General features: G+C 44.3%; 1 protein-coding gene and 1 pseudogene across 1 annotated transcript in view; both read right to left on the bottom strand.

The window, feature by feature from the left end:
- LOC123057353 (putative F-box protein At3g52320) overlaps positions 1–773 on the bottom strand; it is a 9223-nt gene extending 8450 nt beyond the window's left edge. Inside the window, exon 1 of the mRNA XM_044480371.1 lies at positions 30–773. Within this exon, the coding sequence (XP_044336306.1) occupies positions 30–602 (573 nt within the window). The 5' untranslated portion in view covers positions 603–773. The remainder of the gene's footprint in view (positions 1–29) is intronic.
- A 4232-nt stretch (positions 774–5005) lies between these two features.
- On the bottom strand, positions 5006–5147 carry LOC123063845 (uncharacterized; annotated as a pseudogene).
- Positions 5148–21579: the final 16432 nt, after the last annotated feature.

The raw sequence follows: 21579 nt of genomic DNA, 5'->3' as shown, positions 1-21579 counted from the left end.
TCTGAGCTTCCAATCGTCAACACCTCTACACGCGGAGGCATGAAGAAACGAACGACCTTGTAGGCGTCGGAGCGAGGGTCGCGCCCGAGACCGAACGCCTCGAGGTAGCTGAAGGACGTTGAACCGCCAAGGCGCCCCCAGGGTAATTCCACGACGCGGCGCATCACTGGGTTGAGCACCCACGCTGCGGACCGGGTTCCCACGAGCACCAGCCCGTCGCAATGGACAAGGTCGTGCGCCTCGAGAAATTCGGGAAACGGAGGTACCGGCATTGGGTACAGGAGGGCCGTCGCGGTGCCGTAGGCATGGTCCTCCTCCCACTGGTAGAGGCCGGTGAGGCTACCGTTGAAATTTTTGCCGATCGCATGGATCCGCGGGGCGATGAGCAGGCACGGGTCGTCGGTCCTGTGCCGGCGAAGGTGCGTGCACTGGAAGGATGGATCGTTGGAGATGGTGGTGTGCCATGCCTTGGAGACACACCTGAACCGGAGAAGTGATGTGACGGGCAGCCGGAGGAGGATCTCGGTGACGACCTCATGGGGGATGTACGGGTTCGTCTTGATCCGGATCTTGGCCGCTGGTGCCGCCGTCTCATCCTCCATGGCCTGCCTGCCCTAGATAGATCGATCTCCCCGAGGACTTACTTGCTCTATATATATAGATCCAGCCTGGCCGTGTACGTCTGTACGTGTCGATCGACTCTCTTGCATGACCTGGCTAAATACATCGATGGCTTGTCCACGAAAAATAATAATAACAGATCGGTACCTTGCGTAGTTTAATTTCCTATAAACGCTTCTTCTGGCAGCCTCGTGGTCCCACGGGTGAATTGCCAAGCGAAAGCTCCGTGCCTTGGAGCCGACTGAAAGATTACGTGGAAGCGTATGCCTTTGAGCAGGGATGCGTTCGTGTTATATAGGCAATGATAGATTACAACATACGGTAGTTAGGTTGTGGATTGATCCTCAAGAAATCTATACAAGAGATAAGGATAAACCCTAACAACCTAACCACCTAGATTACAACGCACGCAATCTACCTACCTCTCTACGATATACGGTTTACACAATACCGTATACCTTGTACATGACTCTTTCTAACGCGCCCCCTCAATCACAGCTTCACCAAGTAGAGATTGTCCTTAAAGTCTTCTAACTTCTTCCATGCCAAAGCTTTGGTAAAACCATCTGCAACTTGATCACCTATGGGAATAAAACGGATATCTAGTAGTTTGTTAGCTACTCTCTCTCGAACAAAATGATAGTCCACTTCTATGTGTTTTGTCCTTGCATGAAACACTGGATTTGCTGATAGATATGTGGCACCAATATTATCACACCAGAGACGTGCAACTGGTGAGTGCATGACTCCAAGTTCACGTAGCAAAGTTTGAACCCAAATAATCTCAGCAGTGGCATTGGCTAAAGATTTGTACTCTGCCTCTGTACTAGACCGAGAAACAGTAGCTTGCTTACGTGCACTCCAAGAAATCAAATTTGGACCAAAGAACACACAAAAACCTCCTGTCGACCTTCTGTCATCTGGACATCCTGCCCAGTCAGCATCAGAGAAAGCACTAACAACATTGAAAGTTGACTTGGTAAATTTCAGACCCGTACTCATAGTACCCTTGAGATATCTCAAAATTCTCTTGACAGCTGTCATATGTTGAGAAGTAGGAGAATGCAAGTACTGGCATACTTTATTAACAGGGAAACAAATGTCAGGTCTTGTCAGTGTCAAGTACTGCAAAGCACCTACCATGCTCCTATATTTTGTTGATTCCTCGGCCCCTAAAGGCTCCCCTTCTTCTCTTGACAGCTTTTCTGACGTGGAGAGGGGCATGTTTGAAGCCTTACAATTTACCATTCCTGCACGCTTAAGCATATCCAAGACATATTTTTCTTGAGTAAGGAGTATTCCATCTTTTACCTTTCTCACCTCAATACCCAAGAAATAACGAAGATCACCCAAATCTTTCAAGGCAAAATCCTTCTTAAGATCTTCTAGCAATGCTACAGTTGCATCTTGTGATGAGCTAGCAACAATAATATCATCAACATAAACCAACATAAAAATAGTGATATTTCCCTTTCTGTAGAAGAACAAAGAAGTATCTCCCTTGGATGATTTGAAACCAAGTATTTGAAGTTTTTCACTTAACTTGGAGTACCAAACCCTAGGTGCTTGTTTTAGTCCATACAGAGCTTTATCAAGTTTGCATAGATAATTCTCCTTTCCTTTTACCTCATAACCAGGTGGTTGTCTCATATAGACTTCTTCCTCTAGAACGGCATGAAGAAACGCATTCCGAACATCCAATTGCCTTAGGCTCCAATTTCTTGATACTGCAACAGAGAGAACAAGTCTGATAGTAGCGGCCTTTACAACAGGACTAAAAGTATCTTCATAATCTATACCATATCTCTGTTTAAACCCTTTGGCTACTAATCTTGCTTTATACCTATCAACTTGACCATCTGCTTTCCTTTTAATTCTAAAGACCCATTTACAATCAATGACATTCTTGTTTCGTATTGGTGGAACTAGATGCCACGTCTTATTTTTAATAAGAGCACCATACTCATCATTCATAGCCATTTTCCATTTTGTGTCACTTAGAGCTTCATGCAAACTACTTGGCTCACCAGTAGTTGTTAAACCTCCAAACCGAGGTTTGAGCTTGTCATACCTGATCGTACCATCTATACGAATTTGTGGTTTTACAATACCGTGTTGTGATCTTGTCCTGCGAGACGACATATCAGGAGCTGCACGAGGCTGCGCTGCAGAAGATCCGGCCGAGGGAATCACAGCCGCACGGGATCCCACGTCGATCCTGCCATCAATTGCACGAGATCCCATGTCGATCCCGTCGTCAGTGCCAGGGGATCCAACATCCCGCCTTGTCTCATCAGCATTGGCCGATGCGCCCACATCAGGTTGGTCCACCTGGCGGTCATCATGAGGCAGCGCCCGGCGCGAGGGACCGGTCGGCTCAGAAGTCGGCCCACCTGGGGAGCCAACACCCGACATGCCCACGCGCCCTCCTGGCCCACCCGGGGAGGCAGCACCCGACGCGCACACGCACCCCCTGGGAGGGGTGCGATCTGAGGCGGATTCCCCTGAGCTGCCGCCTGCACCTGCGCTATTATCCTCGGAATCAGCGGCGGCAGCACCTGAATCTCCTCCGTGCTCTGCGCCATTTTTGTCCTGTACTGCCTGCATAAAATGACGCATAGGGGCTGGATTTTCACCAGAATTAGCAGGAAAATTTGCATGTTGATCAAGTACTTGTTCACCCCCATGATCAATAGGCTCAGACAGGGTAGTTTCAGGTAGCAATAAGATCTCAGATCGAAGGGGAGTTCCTACATTAGGGTTTAAAGCCTTGAAAGGAAAAACCGTCTCATCGAAGATGACATCCCTAGATATGTAGACTCGGCCAACAGCAACATCAAGGCATTTAAAACCTTTGTGAAGATTGCTGTATCCGAGAAAAACACATTGTTTGGATCAAAATTATAATTTTTTGGAATTATAGGGACGGAGGTTGGGCCAACAGGCACATCCAAAAATTCGAAGGGAATGATAGTTTGGTTGTTCATGAAACAGACGACCTAGGGGGTTTCATAGTTGATCACTTTACTAGGGGTGCGATTTATGAGATATGTGGCAGAGAGAAAAGTCTCATCCCAAAATTTTAAAGGCATGGAGGCATGAGCCAAGAGAGAAAGACCCACGTCGACAATGTGACGATGTTTTCTTTCAGCTGACCCGTTCTGCTAATGAACATGAGGACAGGAGACATGGTGGGTGATTCCTAGTTGGCGAAAGAAGGAATTTAAACATTCATATTCGCCACCCCAGTCAGTTTGCATGGTGATGATTTTCCTATTGAACAACCTTTCAACTAATGCTTGAAATTCATGAAAGATTTTGAAAACTTCAGATTTATGCTTAAGAAGATAGATCCATGTGAATTTGCTATAATCATCAATAAAGGACACATAATAGTTTTTCCTATTGATAGAATCACGGGGAGGCCCCCATACATCAGAGAAAATTTGCTCTAAAGGAGCTTTAGATACACTGATCGAACTAGGATACGGTAGTTGGTGGCTCTTGCCTAATTGACAAGCGTCACAAACACCTTCTTTATTCAACTCACTACTTGAAAAGGGAATGTTGTTGTGGCTAAGGACATGACGAACTATGGTTGATGAAGGATGCCCTAGCCGACTGTGCCACCTGTCCGTGGACACTTTATTGACACCAAACGTCTGTTTGCTGGAGGTCACCGGAGCCGATGATAGGGGGTAAAGACCACGTTTACACCTGCCTTGGAGAAGGGTTCTCCTCGTTCCCTGTTCCTTAACGAAAAATAGACGTGGGTGAATTTCAAGAAAGGTATTGTTGTCAGTGGATAAACGGTGAGCTGAAATAAGATTTTTGGTGGCATCGGGTACATGCAATATATTTTTGAGATGAAGATCATGAATGGGGGTTTGAACAGTGGATTGACCAATATGACAAATTTCCATACCTTCCCCGTTTGCAGTATGGACTTGCTCGTTGCCGTTATACTTGTTGCGGATGGTCAACATGTCGAGCTCGCTGGTGATGTGGTCTGTGGCCCCCGTGTCCAGGTACCAGTTTGTGTCCACTCCATAGGACGAGGTGGTGGCCGAACCTGCACTTTTCTCGTTCTTGGTGAAGGAGATGTCGAAGCGGTGGTAGCACTCGATGGCAGTGTGGTTTGGCTTCTTGCAAATCTGGCAAGCAACCTCAGGGAGATCGTTGCCTCCTCCATTGCCATTGCCACGGCCTCCATTGCCGCGGCCACCGCCTCCATTGCCACAGCCTCCATTGCCGCGGCCGCCTCCGTTTCCACGGCCTCCGTTGCTACGGCCGCCTCCACGAACGAAACCACCATGGCCACGAGACACGGCGTTGGCCGAGGATTGAGAGAACTGATTTCCCCCTTCAAACATGGCAAGACGCTTTTCAAAACCAATCAGCTGAGAATAAAGTTCAGCTACCTTGATGGGCTCAGTCCTCGCAGCGCAGATGGATGAGACGAAGGAGATGTAGTCGAAGTCGAGTCCGGCGAGGATGTAGGAGACCATGTCATCATCGTTGAGCGGCTTCCCTGCTGAAGCCATCTCGTCGCCTAGCGCTTTCATGCGCCCGATGTATTCGGTGATGGTCGCGGTGCCCTTTTTGGTGATGGAGAGGGCGATCCGCGTGTTGACGATGTTGGCCTACGTCTGGGAGAGAAACATCTCTCCGATCGCGGTCCATGCTGCGGCGGCCTTGGTGCAGTGGGCGACTTGGATCATCACAGGAGCAGAGATTGAATTGAGGATGAAGCTGAGCACCTGGGAGTCTTGCGCCAACGCGGTGAGATGTTCCGAGTTAGGCACATCGGTGGGCTTGCCATCCTTGTCGACGAGCTTGGGCTCCGGGAACGGGTGATCGGGGTTGAGGTGGTCGATCAGTCGGGCTCCGCGGATGGTAGCTAAGGCCTGTGCGCGCCATACAAGGTAGATGCCGCGGTGGAGCTTTTCAGCGATGGGAATGAGGGCATATGGAGCGGCGGCGGCGGAGCTAGAGCTGGCTATGGCTACTAGGTTTGATGCGAGCTGCTAGGTTTGGATGTGGTAGAGGAACTAGGCTCTGAATACCATGAAAGATTGCATGGAAGCGTATGCCTTTGAGCAGGGACGCGTTCGTGTTATATAGGCAATGATAGATTACAACATATGGTAGTTAGGTTCTGGATTGATCCTCAAGAAATCTATACAAGAGATAAGGATAAACCTAACAACCTAACCATCTAGATTACAACGCACACAATCTACCTACCTCTCTACGATATACGGTTTACACAATACCGTATACCTTGTACATGACTCTTTCTAACACCGACCAAAGGCACTTGTGGGTGCCGTGCTCTTCTTGAATATGTTGTTGTGGTTCTTCTCTCTATGTTAGCGTTCCGGATGAAGACCTTTTATCCGATGTTGAATCGGTTGTGGCAACGCTTTGCGTCGTTCTCCCTCTTGGGGGGGGGGGAGCGTTATCGTGGAGCTTAGGTGTACTTGGGCATACCCTGGGTATGTTTTGTTCTTTCGGCTCTCATTGCTGGCAGCATAGTATATGTTCTATATATGTATACCGGATATCTCATAATCAGTTTTGTAAGAGGGCTTCCTCACCATCTTTTATTCGGCCGTGTACCTCTTTGATTGTTGCTTTATTTATAAAGCGGGATGAAAGCCTGTTTTGAGACAGTCGAGCCGACTGAGCCGAGTTGCATTAGCTGGTCTTAATCAAGTCGGTTAGATATCTTTTATACTCCCTCTGTTTATAAATATAAGTTGCTCTAAACTTTTTATAAACAGATGTATATAGGCATGTTTTAGTGTGTTTTTATTAATTCATTGCAGTCCGTAGGTAGTTTATACTATTAAAATATCTTAAAAAATTATATTTGTTAATGGAGGAAATATATGCTTACAGCTCTGTAACTTGAACCCTACCTAAGAAATAAAGAAATGAGTGTGGATTTGTTGTACCACAATATCACTGTAGTCTCTGTTTAGACCATTCAGTTTGCGTCAAGACTCCTGCTATTCTTATAGAAATTTCACCTTTTTGTTTCTCCCATATACGAGAACTTTTGAATTTGAAAAATTTGCAGTTCAACTATACACAAGTGTCACTCATTGCATGAAACATAAACTTGTCAAATTGTTAAATTTTGAATGAGTTTTACCATTTTTTAATATTTAAGTTACGTCAAAATATCTGAAAGCATTTGCACACATAGTAGTACTTGTTAGATGCTGATATGCAAAGTTTCGATTCCAAATGTTCTTTTATTTGAGAAACAACAAAGGAAAATTTCTTGCACAAACTTTAATGCAATTGAACAAAGGATAGAGGGTACACTGGTATGGAAGTACAATCAGAACTTTCTCTAAAGAAACTTGTGTTTTCTGTGCTTCTTGTGTTTCAATTAGAATCAATCAAGTAGATTCTAGATTGTTGGCTAGCTACCGTCCTAATTGATACTAGTAGAATACCCGTGTGTTGCAACGGGGATTGGTGACTTCTTTTTTATTGTTATAGCGCTCTTTTCTTCCTTTCTTCATTCTCCCAACTAAATATGTTTCAGGCTACCAACAAAATCAAAATTCTTTCTCGGAGTGAGGTGAATGGATAATTTAAGAACCATACTAAAATATCAAGAGCTAAAAATATATTTATCACCCAATGCCATATATGATTGGGAACAAACACAATGATGATTTACCACCCATTTATATTTCAGAACGTGATTGTCCTACAAATGTGTACCTGCAAGATCTCTCCCTTCCTCCCTCAATCTCTCTCCCCCTCTCCCTCCCTCGCCCCCTCTCTCTCCCTCACTCTTTCTCTCTCTCTTGATCTTGAGTGTGTTGCCTTCACAAGAAGGCTGAAGGCGAGCATGATGTCGGCACCGCGGCCGAAGGGGGAGTCGGGGAGTGGCGATACCCGGCTCTCGGCGAGCACGTGCACCAACTCGATGTCGACTACGGTGAGGAACACCCACGAGAGCACCCCCGCCTCGGCCGCATCACGAGTTCCACCAGTGCAACGCCATCTGGGTCGATGAGGGCGATGCGGATGGAGACTTTAACTCCTTCTCTTGTTTCCATGAAAGCGTAGGTGGGACTCGATGTTTGTGGAGGCTCTCCTGTCGCGATGGGTGGGAGAGCAGAGAAGGTGGTGCAGTCACCGACCGAGGGAAGGAGTGTGAGACTGATTTGCTGGGTAATGAGGGGTAGGTTAGCTATCGGTGTTGATCTGGGGATGCGAAGAGCTCCATAGAGCAAACCTAGTCAGGGTAGTGGAGTAGGAGTCGAGTGGGAGAGGAGGAATTGTGCAGCAGCAACACGACCTCCCTCTTCAAGAAAGAGGAAGAAAACCGGAAGATAAAAGTCGGTGAAGCTCAAATTGAAAAGAAAATTGGTTGGGGCATGGGCTAGAGTTGAAAAATCGATGGGGGGCTTCGATTGATGGGGAGGACTAACGAAACAAAATCCTACGTATTCCCGTTTAATAGGAGAGATTATTCAACACAGCGTGACAAAACAAATACAAGGATCAACCCAAAGCCATATTCCTGATGATCTTTGTCCCTACACCTACAAGCTTAATGATCTGCCCTGAGCTCACAACAATACACACCACCTAATCCAGTGGGCTCGTCAAGCAGACCCACCACGAGCTGAAAGCATCAACTGGTCTAGCAGAACCTCAACGCGCACCGGATGCACACGTTGTAGCAGTACCATTTTCTGTCATCCCATCTTTAGGATGCATCAGCGCATTGACCGTGCTAGGCCGAAATGTCGTCAAGGCCAACATGATGCCAAACTGGGCCACTTCCCTACGCGCATCCATCCACACGCGTCCATCACCAAGAATCGACTACGCCTCGCTGCTGAGACCCGCCACGGTAGATGCAACACCGCTCCACCTTCTGGCCCCTCCAGCCAGCACCTGCTCCAAAGTGAAGCCTATTGAGGGAAAACAACACCAAAGGCGCTGATATCACCCAATTTGATAGACCTAGATCTATGGTTTTCCCCAAAGCAGCCCGAGCAAGGTGACACATACTACAATGATGATGCCTCGACACTGAAACAATGTCAAAGATACCAACATCGTCAGTCATGATCGAAGTCGGCACCATTTTCACCCGTATTCGCGGCAGCGCACCTCCACAGCTAGCTGGATCCGTGTGGATCCATGCCGTTAAGGCACACATAGCTGCGAGAACACCAGTAGAGGACCTCTAGCCTACCCTCAACGTGGATACATCATATAAATAATATGACCAAAGTCAGCACGATTTGTATCACATTCGTGTCACCCCGACTTTGCAGCTGGCTGGATCGGCCTTATTAAAATATGGTCCACTCGTCAGCGGTCCATCTACACAACCCCAAAGACATCACGGGGCAAAGATTGCAAGAGAACATGGTAACTACCCCTAATCTATTTTTTTCCATAGACTACAAAGGAAAATGCACTTAGTAATTATGGCTATTTTTTCATATAATGAAGTTACACCGAGACATGTTCTATTTTTCAGTATAACGAAGAGCATTGTTAGTTATGGAAGATGCGACAGTACGCTTGTTGAAATATATTGCCTGCCTCCCTCCACCAGTTCGGACTTTTGGATGAGTTGGTCGGTGCATGAATTCAATATGGTATCAGAGCCCCTTCCTCTCGTACATCTAGCCACGACAATTAGATCGATCTAGTTGATCGAGAAGAGAGAAACAAAGAGAGCCGAGAGAAAGCTATGGCAGGCACCGCCGCTAGCATCGCTGCTTCCACCGAGAACTCCTTGACCACATCCACCATGAGTTCCCTATCCACCCAATCCGCCGGATCCACCTATGGGTCTTCTTCCACCTCTAGAAGCTCTATCTCTCTCGGTTCACCTCCATCAGAGAAGCTCACGAGGACAAATTTCCTCCTCTGGAAGGCCATCGTGCTACCCCAGATCAAGGTAGCATAGATGGAACACTTCCTGGACGCTGCAACGCCGGCGCCTCCTCCTACGCTCACCATCAACAAGGATGGGAAAGAAGAGCAGATCGTCAACTACTCCCGCACAATCTGCTACGCTGAACAGCAACAATTGCAAGGTTATCTAATGGCATCTCTGTCTCGGGAGGTTCTTGCCCAGGTGGTGACTCTCCAGACGCCGACCGAAGTGTGGGCGGCGATCCATGCCACCTTTGCTGCTCACACCCAGGCGCAAGAAATCAACAACCGCATCGAGCTCGCCAATCTTCACAAGGGGAACTCCACTATGGCAGAGTATCTCGCCAAAATCAAGGCGCTGGCGGACGAGATCGCCACCATCAGCGCTCCTCTCACAGATCAGGAGATGACCTCCTACATCCTGAAGGGACTTGACCTGGAGTACAACTCCGTGGTCTCAGCCCTGCAAGCCCGCGTCGAGCCCATCACCACGCCAGAACTCTACAGCCAGCTTCTTAGCTTCGAGGCACGCGTTAATCTTCTGCAAGGTACACATCACCACCAGTCTTCTGTTAACAGTGCTTCTCGAGGGCGCGGCAATAGTGGTCGCGGCCGTGGTCACCAAGGTCGTGGCCGTGGCGGCGGTCATGGCGGGCGTGGCAACAATCAGGCTCCGCCCCGCTTTGGTGGTGGTGACCGCGGTGGTGACCGCGGTGGAGGCTACAACAGCAACAACATCTCCTCCAACTCCCGCCGCACTAGGTGTCAACTATGCAAGAAACCAGGCCATGAAGTCATTGACTGCTGGCACCGGTTTGACGAAGACTTTGTACCTGATGCACGTCATGCAGCCGCTGCCATCCGGGAGCAAGGAGGAGGTGATGGTGATACAGTCTGGTATGCGGACTCCGGCGCTATGGACCATGTCACAAACGAGCTAGAAAAGCTTGCTCTTCGCGAGAGATATCATGGCAATGATTAGATTCACACCGCAAGCGGTGGAGGTATGGAAATTCAACACATTGGTCAAGCTTCTATTAATTCACCTAATCTTAAACGTGATCTAGTTCTTAAAGATGTCCTTCATGTTCCTGACGCTGACAAAATTCTAGCATCTATGTCTCGTTTAACTCTCGACAATAATGTTTTCTTTGAGACTCATCCCACCTATTTTCTCATAAAGGATCGGGCAACGAGGGAGCTCATTCATCACGGTAGATGCATCGGAGGGCTTTACCCCATCACATCAAGAGTCTTTAGTCGCAAGCGTCGTCAAGTCTACTCTGTCACCAAACCCTCTTTGGCAAGGTGGCATCAAAGATTAGGACATCCTTCTTCAATCGTAGTCAAGCAAGTAGTCAATAAAGGCAATTTGTCATTGTCAAATAGTTCCAATAATGAGTCTGTGTGTGAAGCTTGTCAATGTGCCAAGAGTCACCAACTTCCCTATCCTGTGTCCAGTAGTGTGTCTCATGCTCCTTTAGAGCTTATTTTCAGTGATGTATGGGGTCATGCAAGAGATTCTTTTGGAAGGAAGAAATATTATGTTAGTTTCATTGATGATTATAGAAAGTTCACCTGGATATATTTGCTTAAGTATAAATCAGAAGTATATTCTGTTTTCCAAGTGTTTCAGAAACTTGTTGAGAGATATTTTGACAAGAAAATTCTTGCAGTCCAAAGTGACTGGGGAGGAGAGTATGAGAAACTCAATGCTTTCTTTCGTGACATAGGTATTATTCACCATGTATCTTGTCCTCGTGCTCATCAACAGAACGGCTCGGCTGAGAGAAAACACCGTCACATTGTTGAAGTTGGTCTCTCTTTATTAGCTCATGCTTCCATGCCACTTAAATATTGGGATGAAGCTTTCATCACAGCTACTTATCTCATTAATCATCTCCCTAGTAGAGTTATTGGCAATACAACTCCTTTGGAACGTCTGTTTCACCAAGAACCAGACTATAACTCCCTCAAAAATTTTGGGTGTGCTTGCTACTCAAATTTGCGTCCTTATAATCGCCACAAACTTGAGTTTCGTTCTACTCAGTGTGTCTTTCTTGGCTATAGTAATCTTCATAAGGGATATAAGTGTCTAGAAGTTACTATAGGTCGCATCTATATTTCTCGAGATGTTGTCTTCGATGAGACCTTGTTTCCTTTTGCAAAACTTCATCCAAATGCCGGATCCTTGCTTCATTCTGAAATCTCCCTTCTTTCAGACTCTTTATCTAATTCTGATCACAAGGGTGAATTAATTAGAACTGATCATGTGGAAAAATCCATGCAAAATCTGGAGAATTTTGATAATTGTGCAGCAGCAGGGCATGATTTTATGTGTGCAGAAAATGCCAAACCTGGCGCTGGATCCCAGGAGGATTTTCCTGCAGGCGCGGGATCTAAGGCGCGGCAACCCAAGGCAGATCTCCCTGCAGGCGTGCGATCCCAGGAGGGAATCGGCGGCGCTGCAGGCGCTGCGCCTGACGCTGCATGCACGCCCAGCGCGGGGCCACGCGCTTCTGCGGGGCGGATGGCCGACAAGGACCCCACCAGCGACAGCGAGGCTGGTGGTCTCACGCGTTCTCCTGCGCCAACGGGCGACACGCGCTCTCCTGCGCCAGCGGGCGCTGATTCAGCAGGCACAAATTCTGGCGCCGATTCTGCCGGGCCCAGCGAGGTGCGCTTGGATCTGGAGCCAGATTCGACTGATCTGGTCGGTTCGGCTGCATCCTCCGGATCTTCTGTGGCAGGGTCTACAGCGGTGCAACACACAGTACTTCCGCACCGTCATACAAGATCTCAGTCTGGAATTACCAAAGAGAAGGTTTATACTGATGGTACAATCAGGTATGATAAAACCAAGCGAGCTTTTCTTATTAGTACCAGTGAGCCCACACATTTGCATGATGCTCTTGCTAACAAAGATTGGAAGAAGGCTATGGATGATGAATATGATGCACTCATGAAAAATAAAACTTGGCATTTAGTATCACCAAAAAAGGACAGTAATGTGATTGATTGTAAGTGGGTATACAAGATCAAAAGGAAAGCTGATGGGAGTATAGACAGATACAAGGCTAGGTTGGTTGCAAAGGGTTTTAAGCAAATGTTTGGTATCGACTATGAGGATACTTTTAGTCTTGTTATTAAAGCAACTACTATTCGCCTTGTATTGTCTATTGCTATTTCCAGAGGGTGGAGTCTACGACAGCTAGATGTTCAGAACGCGTTTCTTCATGGTGTTCTTGAGGAAGAAGTGTTCATGCGGCAGCCACCAGGATATGAAAATAAAAACACACCACACTATGTTTGTAAGTTGGATAAAGCATTGTATGGGTTGAAGCAGGCCCCAAGAGCTTGGTATTCAAGGTTGAGCACACAACTACAACAGCTTGGGTTTACACCATCAAAGGCAGATACCTCATTATTCTTTTATAGTAAGAACAATATTACCATGTTTGTTCTTGTCTATGTTGATGATATAATTGTTGCCAGTTCAAATTCAGATGCAACTACCTGTCTCCTTAAGGATTTGAAACTAGAGTTTGCTCTCAAGGACTTGGGAGATCTTCATTATTTTCTTGGAATTGAGGTCAAGAAGGTAAAACATGGTATACTTCTTACACAGGAAAAATATGCTGCCGACATTCTGAAACGGGTACATATGGAGAAGTGTAAGCCTGTGAGTACACCTATATCCACGTCAGAAAAGCTTACTATTGAAGCTGGAGAAGCTCTTGGAGCAGAGGATGCAACAAACTATAGGAGTGTTGTAGGTGCTCTTCAGTATCTGACTCTTACACGTCCTGATATTTCTTATTCTGTGAACACAGTTTGTCAGTATTTGCATTCTCCTACTACAGCTCATTGGACTGCAGTAAAAAGGATCTTGAGGTATCTTAGATATACAGAGGGACTTGGTCTTCAGATTGTCAAGTCCTCATCTCTTCTTGTGTCTGCCTATTCTGATGCAGATTGGGCAGGGTGTGCTGATGACAGAAGGTCTACAGGTGGCTTTGCTGTGTTTCTGGGAACAAATCTTGTGTCATGGAGTGCAAGAAAATAGGATACTGTCTCAAGGTCGAGTACTGAGGCTGAGTATAAAGTTTTAGCAAATGCTACAGCTGAAGTCATGTGGATTCAAACATTGCTTCATGAACTTGGAATTAAAATTCCTCAAGCTGCAAGGTTATGGTGTGACAACTTTGGTGCAACCTATCTTTCAGCTAATCCTGTTTTTCATGCACGTACAAAGAACATTGAAGTTGATTTTCATTTTGTAAGAGAACGAGTGGCTCGAAAGCTACTTGACATCAGGTTTATACCTACAGGGGATCAACTTGCCGATGGCTTCAGAAAACCGCTTACTATGAAGAGACTGGATGAGTTCAAGTACAATCTTAACCCTGGTAAGATTACTTGAGGTTTAGATTGAGGGAGAGTGTTAGGATAAGTTGTATAGGGAGAGGAAAGTAGTTTAAATTGTACTCTGTCTTCTATCCCTTCTTCTATTCCAACTCCTGTAACCTTGATCGATCCTGTTACGATCGATCGTTCCTTGTAAGCCACGACAATGTTTCTATATAATGCAATGCGGCCCAGACGAAGGGTTCTACGCTTCCCACAATAACTTATAGGTTATTGTATAACACTTAGGCTCTACAGCTGCTCGGTAGTGAATGAATCTCCGTCCTCCATATTAATCTTCCTAAAACGGTGCGCAAGCATGTGCTCATTTATCTTAATAGCAAAACAAATTAACGCTAATAGACTAAATAATAAACTCTTATGAAGAAGCAAATAAATAGATAATACATAAGTTGTGAAGGTATCTACATAATAAAAAAAATAACTGGGACTAGAGAGCTACAAGATCTGACAAAGTTGCAACCTAGGATATAGAAAGCTTGTTTTTTCAAAGCCATTTGTGTAATCCTCGAGAAGTTGTGGATTATACTCCAATATATCCCTCGAATAAGTTCCTTGATGTCTTCTTTGGTGAACCTTCTTCATTCAAACTCAAACTTTATTTTAAATTTTGGTTGGCATGATGGTTCTCTCTCCATTTCTACGGGACCTTTAAAAGAGGGACCAGACAATACTCATTATTCATTTATAACAATTGTTACAATAACATATAAGCCATTCTATATGACTTAGTAAAATGAAAAAATGACACTGAAGACAGATCACTAAAAATCGGATGCATACCACTCGCATCCTCGCCTAGCCCCATGGCCTCCAGCAGCACCAGCAGTGTGTGTGTGCGCGGGCGCGTCACTGGTGCTACTTCGACATTTATGAGACGGCTGCCACAAAATGGTCGTGCCACTGTAAAATGCCGCCGCCTAGCTCATTGTTATTTTGCCTTGTGCTGCCGCCGGCCTCCACCACGCCACCACGCCTCCCCATCTACCCATCCCAATTGCCATAGAGGTCCGCACCAGCTCGCGCCAACAAATTCCCATGGGCGTCCTTCCTCTCCACAAGCTTTGGCCCTGTCATTGGGGTACACCCTCATATCCTGCAATATTTCTTGTCCTCAAAGATGCCTGCTGCTACATTTCACAATGCCCATGATGCCTCCTACTGTCCTACATATGTTGTCCGCAAATTTGAAACCATAAGTCATATACTGTATTATGCATCGCTAGATGAGGTAAACTTGAACCAGCAAGCGAAAGCATAACTCTTTGAGAACTCTATTGTCACACTTTTCACACATTTTATGAGACTTGATAAAGCTTTGACCTGAGAATAATATTTAGTTAATACTTGGAAACTGTACACTAATGAGAATGGATAAAGGTGTTGTTAAATAAAGGGAAATTTTATGGTGCATTTAATACACCATAGCACATGTATTATATGGCCGATCTAACAGATGAGAATAATTGGGCCTTTTTAAGCCCAAGGGTATTTTCGACCTAAATTTTTTTTACATTTAATCGGCCCAATTTGGTCCAGGGGTATTCTCGTCCTAAATTTTTCGATTAAATTAATTGTATTAATAAAGCACTTCATTATAGATGTCCCATCATCGTGCGTACTCTTTTGAATTTCGGTTCGAGCGGTTCGTCCTCTCTCCTCCTCTCGAGCCCTAACCTCGGGCCCCCTCGATCGCCTCCGGTGCCCTCGATCGCCGCCAATCGCCCCCGACGCCCTCAATCGCCGCCGATCGCACCCGCCGTGTCTACCCCTCCTGCTCCCACTCCTCCCCTCCCCTCCATCGCAAGTCACCCCACTCGGCTCGCGGCACCAGATCTTCCGACGAGCCGCTAATCCACTCCTTCCCCGAGCGGACGCCACCTTCCCCGACCTGAGAGGCCACATCATCCTCATCGACGTGCATCAACTTTTTCACGCTGGATCTTCGCTGTATGTGCCTAGCCATCTCAAATCTTTTCTGGTCCCTTCTGCATATAGAACCAATAGGGGTCGGATGTGATTCGGGATTAGGATATGTCATGTGAGGTTTAGGGTTTATCGTTTCAGAAAGTTGTGAGGAGATTTTAGTCGGATTTGGTTAGGGTTTAGGATATGTCATCTAAGGATTAGGGTTTATGTTTTCAGAAAGTTGTGATGAGACTACGATTGGAAGGAAGTGTAAGTAGGATGTAGCTAGGACATATTGAAGGACTTAGTTAGGATTATGTGGCATGAGAAAGTTGTCAGCAAATTTGGATTCAAAGAAAGTCATTTTGGATTTAGTTAGGAGATACTTTTGAATTGAGTTTCGAGATATTTTGGATTTAGTTAGGAGATAATTATTTTGTATGGAGTATGGACTTATTTTGGATTTAGTTAGGAGATAATTTGGATTTAGTTAGGACATACTTTTGGATTTTGTTAGGACAATTTGGATTTAGTTAGGAGATAATTTCGAATGGAGTTTGGAGATAATTGATCTATCAGGGTGGATCTATCAAGGCATTTGAAGGACTCGTGGACTTTGGATTTAGTTAGGAGATCATCAGTTAGAGCTAGTACAATCAATTACAAATTTCCGGATTTAGTCAGGGCATATTTACTTACAGCTTTTGAAGGACTGAGTTACGTACATGAATCCGATATGAAAAATTAAATCAATTATTTAAGCAGAGTAGTGCATAATTTCGGTAACGTATGCTATCCATCCGTAACATTGAGTATCTTTTTTCGCTGGCAGCATAACGACATGGATGATAATGGTAATGATGGCAAAAACTTGGGTGATACAGGCAAGGATGACAAGGACACGGGTCATAGAGGCAACGAAGGCAAAGGCATGGACCCCAAAGGAATGGATGATATGTGCATGGATGATAAGGATAATGAGGATGCAGGCAAGGATGGCATAGACATGGATGATGTACACATGCAAGGTAAAGGAATTGATAATAAAGGCATGGCTGGTTCAGACCTGAATGAGTGTATGGAATACTTAGAGATTGTGAAGAAGACGTTCAGGACTGAGGAAGAAGCCTACATGTTCTACGTAGGCTATGCGAGAAAAAAAGGATTTGGTGTTAGAAAGGATGATCTAAAGTACAGGGATCCGGGTCCGAAACAAAACGCATACAGAAGGACATACAAGTGCTGCAAACTAGGATGGCGGGCCCTTAAGCACTTTAACAGAGCTGAAAGAAAAAGAACACCGAGGGGTCTTTCTCGGTGTGGGTGTCCCGCTCTTTTTCAGGTTGAGCTACAAGATAGCAGTTGCCTCTGGTTCGTCAAGAATTTTGTGGACAAGCATAACCATCTGTTTGTCCCTGCTGACCTGACTCCCTACTTGTCGGCTCATCATAGAATGACTGACGAATAAAAGGTCGATGTCATCGAGTATGCTGTCGGTGGACTTCGAACACATCAGATTATGAATGTAATGGAGAAGAATGCCGGAGGTCCCGACAAGCTTGGATTTATAGATCGAGATCTATACAACCATGTTTCAGTCTAGAAGAAGCGCAAGATAGAAGGCAGTGACGCTAGATATTTTCTCACCTATATGATTGCACAGTAAAAAGCAGACCCGGAATTCTTTTTCAAATACACAAAAGACAGCGAAGGTCATTTGAGGAACATATTCTGGGCTAACTCACAATCCCGCATTGACTATGTTGCCTTTGGTGGTGTCGTGGTGTTCGACAGTACATATCGGTCTAACAAGTACAGGCTTCCATTTGTTCCATTTGTTGGTCTGAACCATCACCGCAGCATAGTTTTGTTTGGGGTCGGTCTAGTGTCAGATGAGACAGTTGCATCATACCAGTAGCTTCTTCATGTATTTTTGGAGGCAATGTCCCAAACGGCACCAATTTCAGCAATCACCGATGGGGACGGTGCAATGGCTAAAGCAATAGCTACTGTCTGGACCGGAACAGATCATCGTTTGTGCACGTGGCATATCGAGGAGAATATGGTGGTGCACCTCCGCGAGGAAAAGCTGGAGCAATTTAGGGAATTCATTTACCGCCGTTGGGATGTTGATGAGATTGAGAAAAGATGGGAGGCTTATAAGGTCCGGTTCAAAATAAAACCAACGGGCAAGAGGTCGTCATGGGTTAACAGGATGTACGAGCTGCGACACAAATGGGCTGATGCGTACACAAAGGGTAGATATTTCCTAGGCATGATGAGTAATCAGAGGAGTGAGTCTCTCAACTCAAGGCTTCATGTGCACCTGAACAGGAAGATGCAGCTTGTTGATTTGTTGCAGCATGTTGAGCACTGTGTATCCATAATGCGTAAGACTGAAGCAGCATTAGACGCAGTAGCAACACATACGATACCCTTCACTAAGCTGAATGCACACCCTCTGGAGATTGCTGCCTCTTATATTTATACAACTGTGATGTTTCCAAAGGTAAAGCGTTAGATTGTTGAAGGGACAAATTGGCAGGTCACGTACCGGGTAGCATGTGATGGTTTGGTCGTGTTTGGAGTTTTGAGCAAAGCCCCATATGATAAAGTCCCATATGGCAGGGATGCTAGAGAATTGCAAGGTAAGGAAGGTAAGTATGCTGAGGACTTGCATGCAAAAAAATTAGATGCTCAAGATCCCAATGACTTGGAAGGTAAGGATGCTGAGGATTTGCATGCAAAAAACTTGGATGCTGAGGATCCCAATGACTTGGAAGGTAAGGATGTTGAGGACTTGCATGCAAAAAACATGGATGCTGATGATCCCAATGACTTGGAAGGCAAGGATGGTGTGGACTTGCATGCCAAAAACCTGGATGCTAAGGATCCCAATCATTTGGAAGGTAAGGACAGTGAGGAGTTGGAGGCAAAAAAGTTGGATGCACAAGGCGTGGATGCTATGCCTGTGGATTTTATATATCACGTGACTTCTCTGTTTACAGAAGCAAGACGGATGATGCAGCTTGCAAATGTAAAAAGTTGGAAAGTCTGGATTACCCATGCGCACATATATTCTACGTTATGGATCATCTTGGTGTACGCACATTTCCAAAAAAATTGTCAAGAAAAGATAGACAATGCAGGCCAAGCCACCGTTCCCTTCTTCGAGGACTGTGAATACTCATGTATGGTCGGATCACATGAATAAGTATCATCAACTACGCAACATGGCTAGTGACGCTTTATTCACAGCCACAGCTAGCGATTCACAGTCAGAACAGGTGATGGAGTTCCTCCGGAGTATATTGGTTGATGGAGAAAAAACTGATTTGGATGAAGTCCATAAATCGTTTGTTCCTTTGCCGACATACTTCTCTGCTACTCGCGAATGCTGCACTGATGACATGAAAAATCCAATCAAAATAGTTCCAAAAGGGAGACCAACTACCGAAGAATCGAACAAGCGGATTAAATCCAGGCGCGAGCAGATGAGAGTAAAAAAAAGCAACGAAGTTAGTGCACATGTTTATCTCATTGTTCATTTCCATACATGCTTACAATGTTAATATGTTCTCTCTTTTTCTTCAATTTACTCAGGAACAAATCGGGGAAACCAAAGGTCACATGGAGGAAGAAGCAAAAAGAGAAAGACTCAGACACCTAAGAAGACACATATTCAGATATAGAAGAAGAGGAAGATTAAAAAAAGCAACAAAGTTAGTGCACATGTTAATCTCATTGTTCATTTCCACACATGCTTACAGTATTAATATGTTCTCCCGGAGAGTGTTCACATGTTTTTCTTCAATTTACGTAGGAACAAATCAGGGAAATCAAATAGCACAAGGAGGAAGAAGCAAAAAGAAGAGACATAGTCAGATACAGAAGAAGAGACAGAGGCAGATACAAAAGAAGAGACAAAGGAAGATCCAGGTACAGAAGAAGAGGAAGATTCAGGTACAGAAGAAGAGGAATATTCAGATGCAGAAGAAGAGGGAGATTCAGATGCAGAAGAAGAGGGAGATTCAGATGAGGAAGAAGAGGAAGATTCAGATGCAGAAGATGGTGGGCTGAGGAGGGCTAGAAAGAGACCATTGGAGGTTGCACAAGAGGATTATGAAAAACCAAACAAGTGGGCATTAACACAATTGTGTGTACTTAAACATGTTTTCGAATGCTGGCTGCAGATTCATCTATTTCATTTTTGGCAGGAAACGCAAGGACGCTCCAAATGTCAATGCTGGGAGGACAAAAAAGAACGATGACAAGGGTGCACGAGGAAAACCAGTAAAGTTAGTATTTGTACTTACATGTCCGCTCTAGAAGTCGGGTATTTGCTAGTACTGTGTTGACGTTTCTTAACTTTTCCAGGATAGACTCTAGTAAGGGCGGTAAAGAACAGGCCAAAGGGGTGATGAAGACAAAAAGGCCTGATAGGAATGTACAACAGGCTGAGCGAATAAGAGCTGTCAAGTTAGCTTCTGTAGCTATTGAATAGAAAATCAGTGAAATTAGTGTTTTTTCTGTTATAGTGTACTGTACATGCTCAAATCTTCTTTGCTATCCTATTAACAAACGTTGTTTCATGCAGGAAAACTAAAGTGAAGTTGAGACAGGATGTTTAGATGCACAGGGTCAAGCAGAGAAAACAAAAGGATTTCTCGGGTCGAAAAATTGAGAACAAACTAAAGTAGACAGTTTTCCATGCTGTGATCCACCTGGTTTCTCATATATTAGACCTATTTGATGGACTGCCACTATTTTTCAACATCGATGAAACAATGCATTTTTAGTGCAGTTGGTTTTCTGTATTTTTTTCATTTTTTACATAATATATTGCTGAAATTTGTTCAAAGTGTAGTCAAATTTCATACTTGAAATATAAAATAGAAACTGAATATTTATATATATAAGAAAATAGAACGTTAATAGAAACCTCGTTTTCAAATAACATTAAAAATCGTTTATTTTCAAATAGAAAATAAGCATACTGATATTTTAAAAATAGCATGCTCATTTGAAAAAAACATGTTCAATTGAAAATAAAATATAATGTATATGCTGATTTAAAAATATCATACTGATTTAAAAATAGGATGCTGATTTTAAAAATAGCGTGCTACTTTTAAAATTATGCTACTTTTAAAATAACATGCTAATTTCAAAAATATCATGCTAATTTTAAAAATAGCATGGTACTTTTAAAAATATAATGCTCTTTTCAATATGCTACTTTTAAAATAGCATGCTGTTTTAAAAAATATCATGCTAATTTCAAAAATAGCATGATTATTTTAAAAATAGCATGCTTATTTTAAAAATATAATGCTCTTTTCAATATGCTACTTTTAAAATAGCATGCTGATTTCAAAAATAGCATGCTGATTTAAAAAAATATCATGTTCTTTTGAATTTGTTGTTTTTAAAAATAGCATGCTGATTTCAAAATAACAGCCTCATTCTAAAAATACAACACTGTTTTTAAAAATATAACGCTGTTTTTAAAAATATAACACTGTTTTTAAACTGATTTCAAAAAATACATGCTTTTTTAAATATGCTGTTTTGAAAGCAGCGTGCTGATTTTGAAATCAACATTTTTTTAATTACGCTTTTAAAAGATAGCATTTTTTTAGTATATACTGTTTTTCAAATTAAAAAAACATCATTTTGAAAATAGCATGC

Source organism: Triticum aestivum, chromosome 3A (assembly GCF_018294505.1).
Source record: "Triticum aestivum cultivar Chinese Spring chromosome 3A, IWGSC CS RefSeq v2.1, whole genome shotgun sequence".
In the NCBI taxonomy this organism is placed as follows: Eukaryota; Viridiplantae; Streptophyta; class Magnoliopsida; order Poales; family Poaceae; genus Triticum; species Triticum aestivum.
Note: the sequence above shows the minus strand (reverse complement) of the source record. Positions and strands in the feature narration are given on the sequence as shown.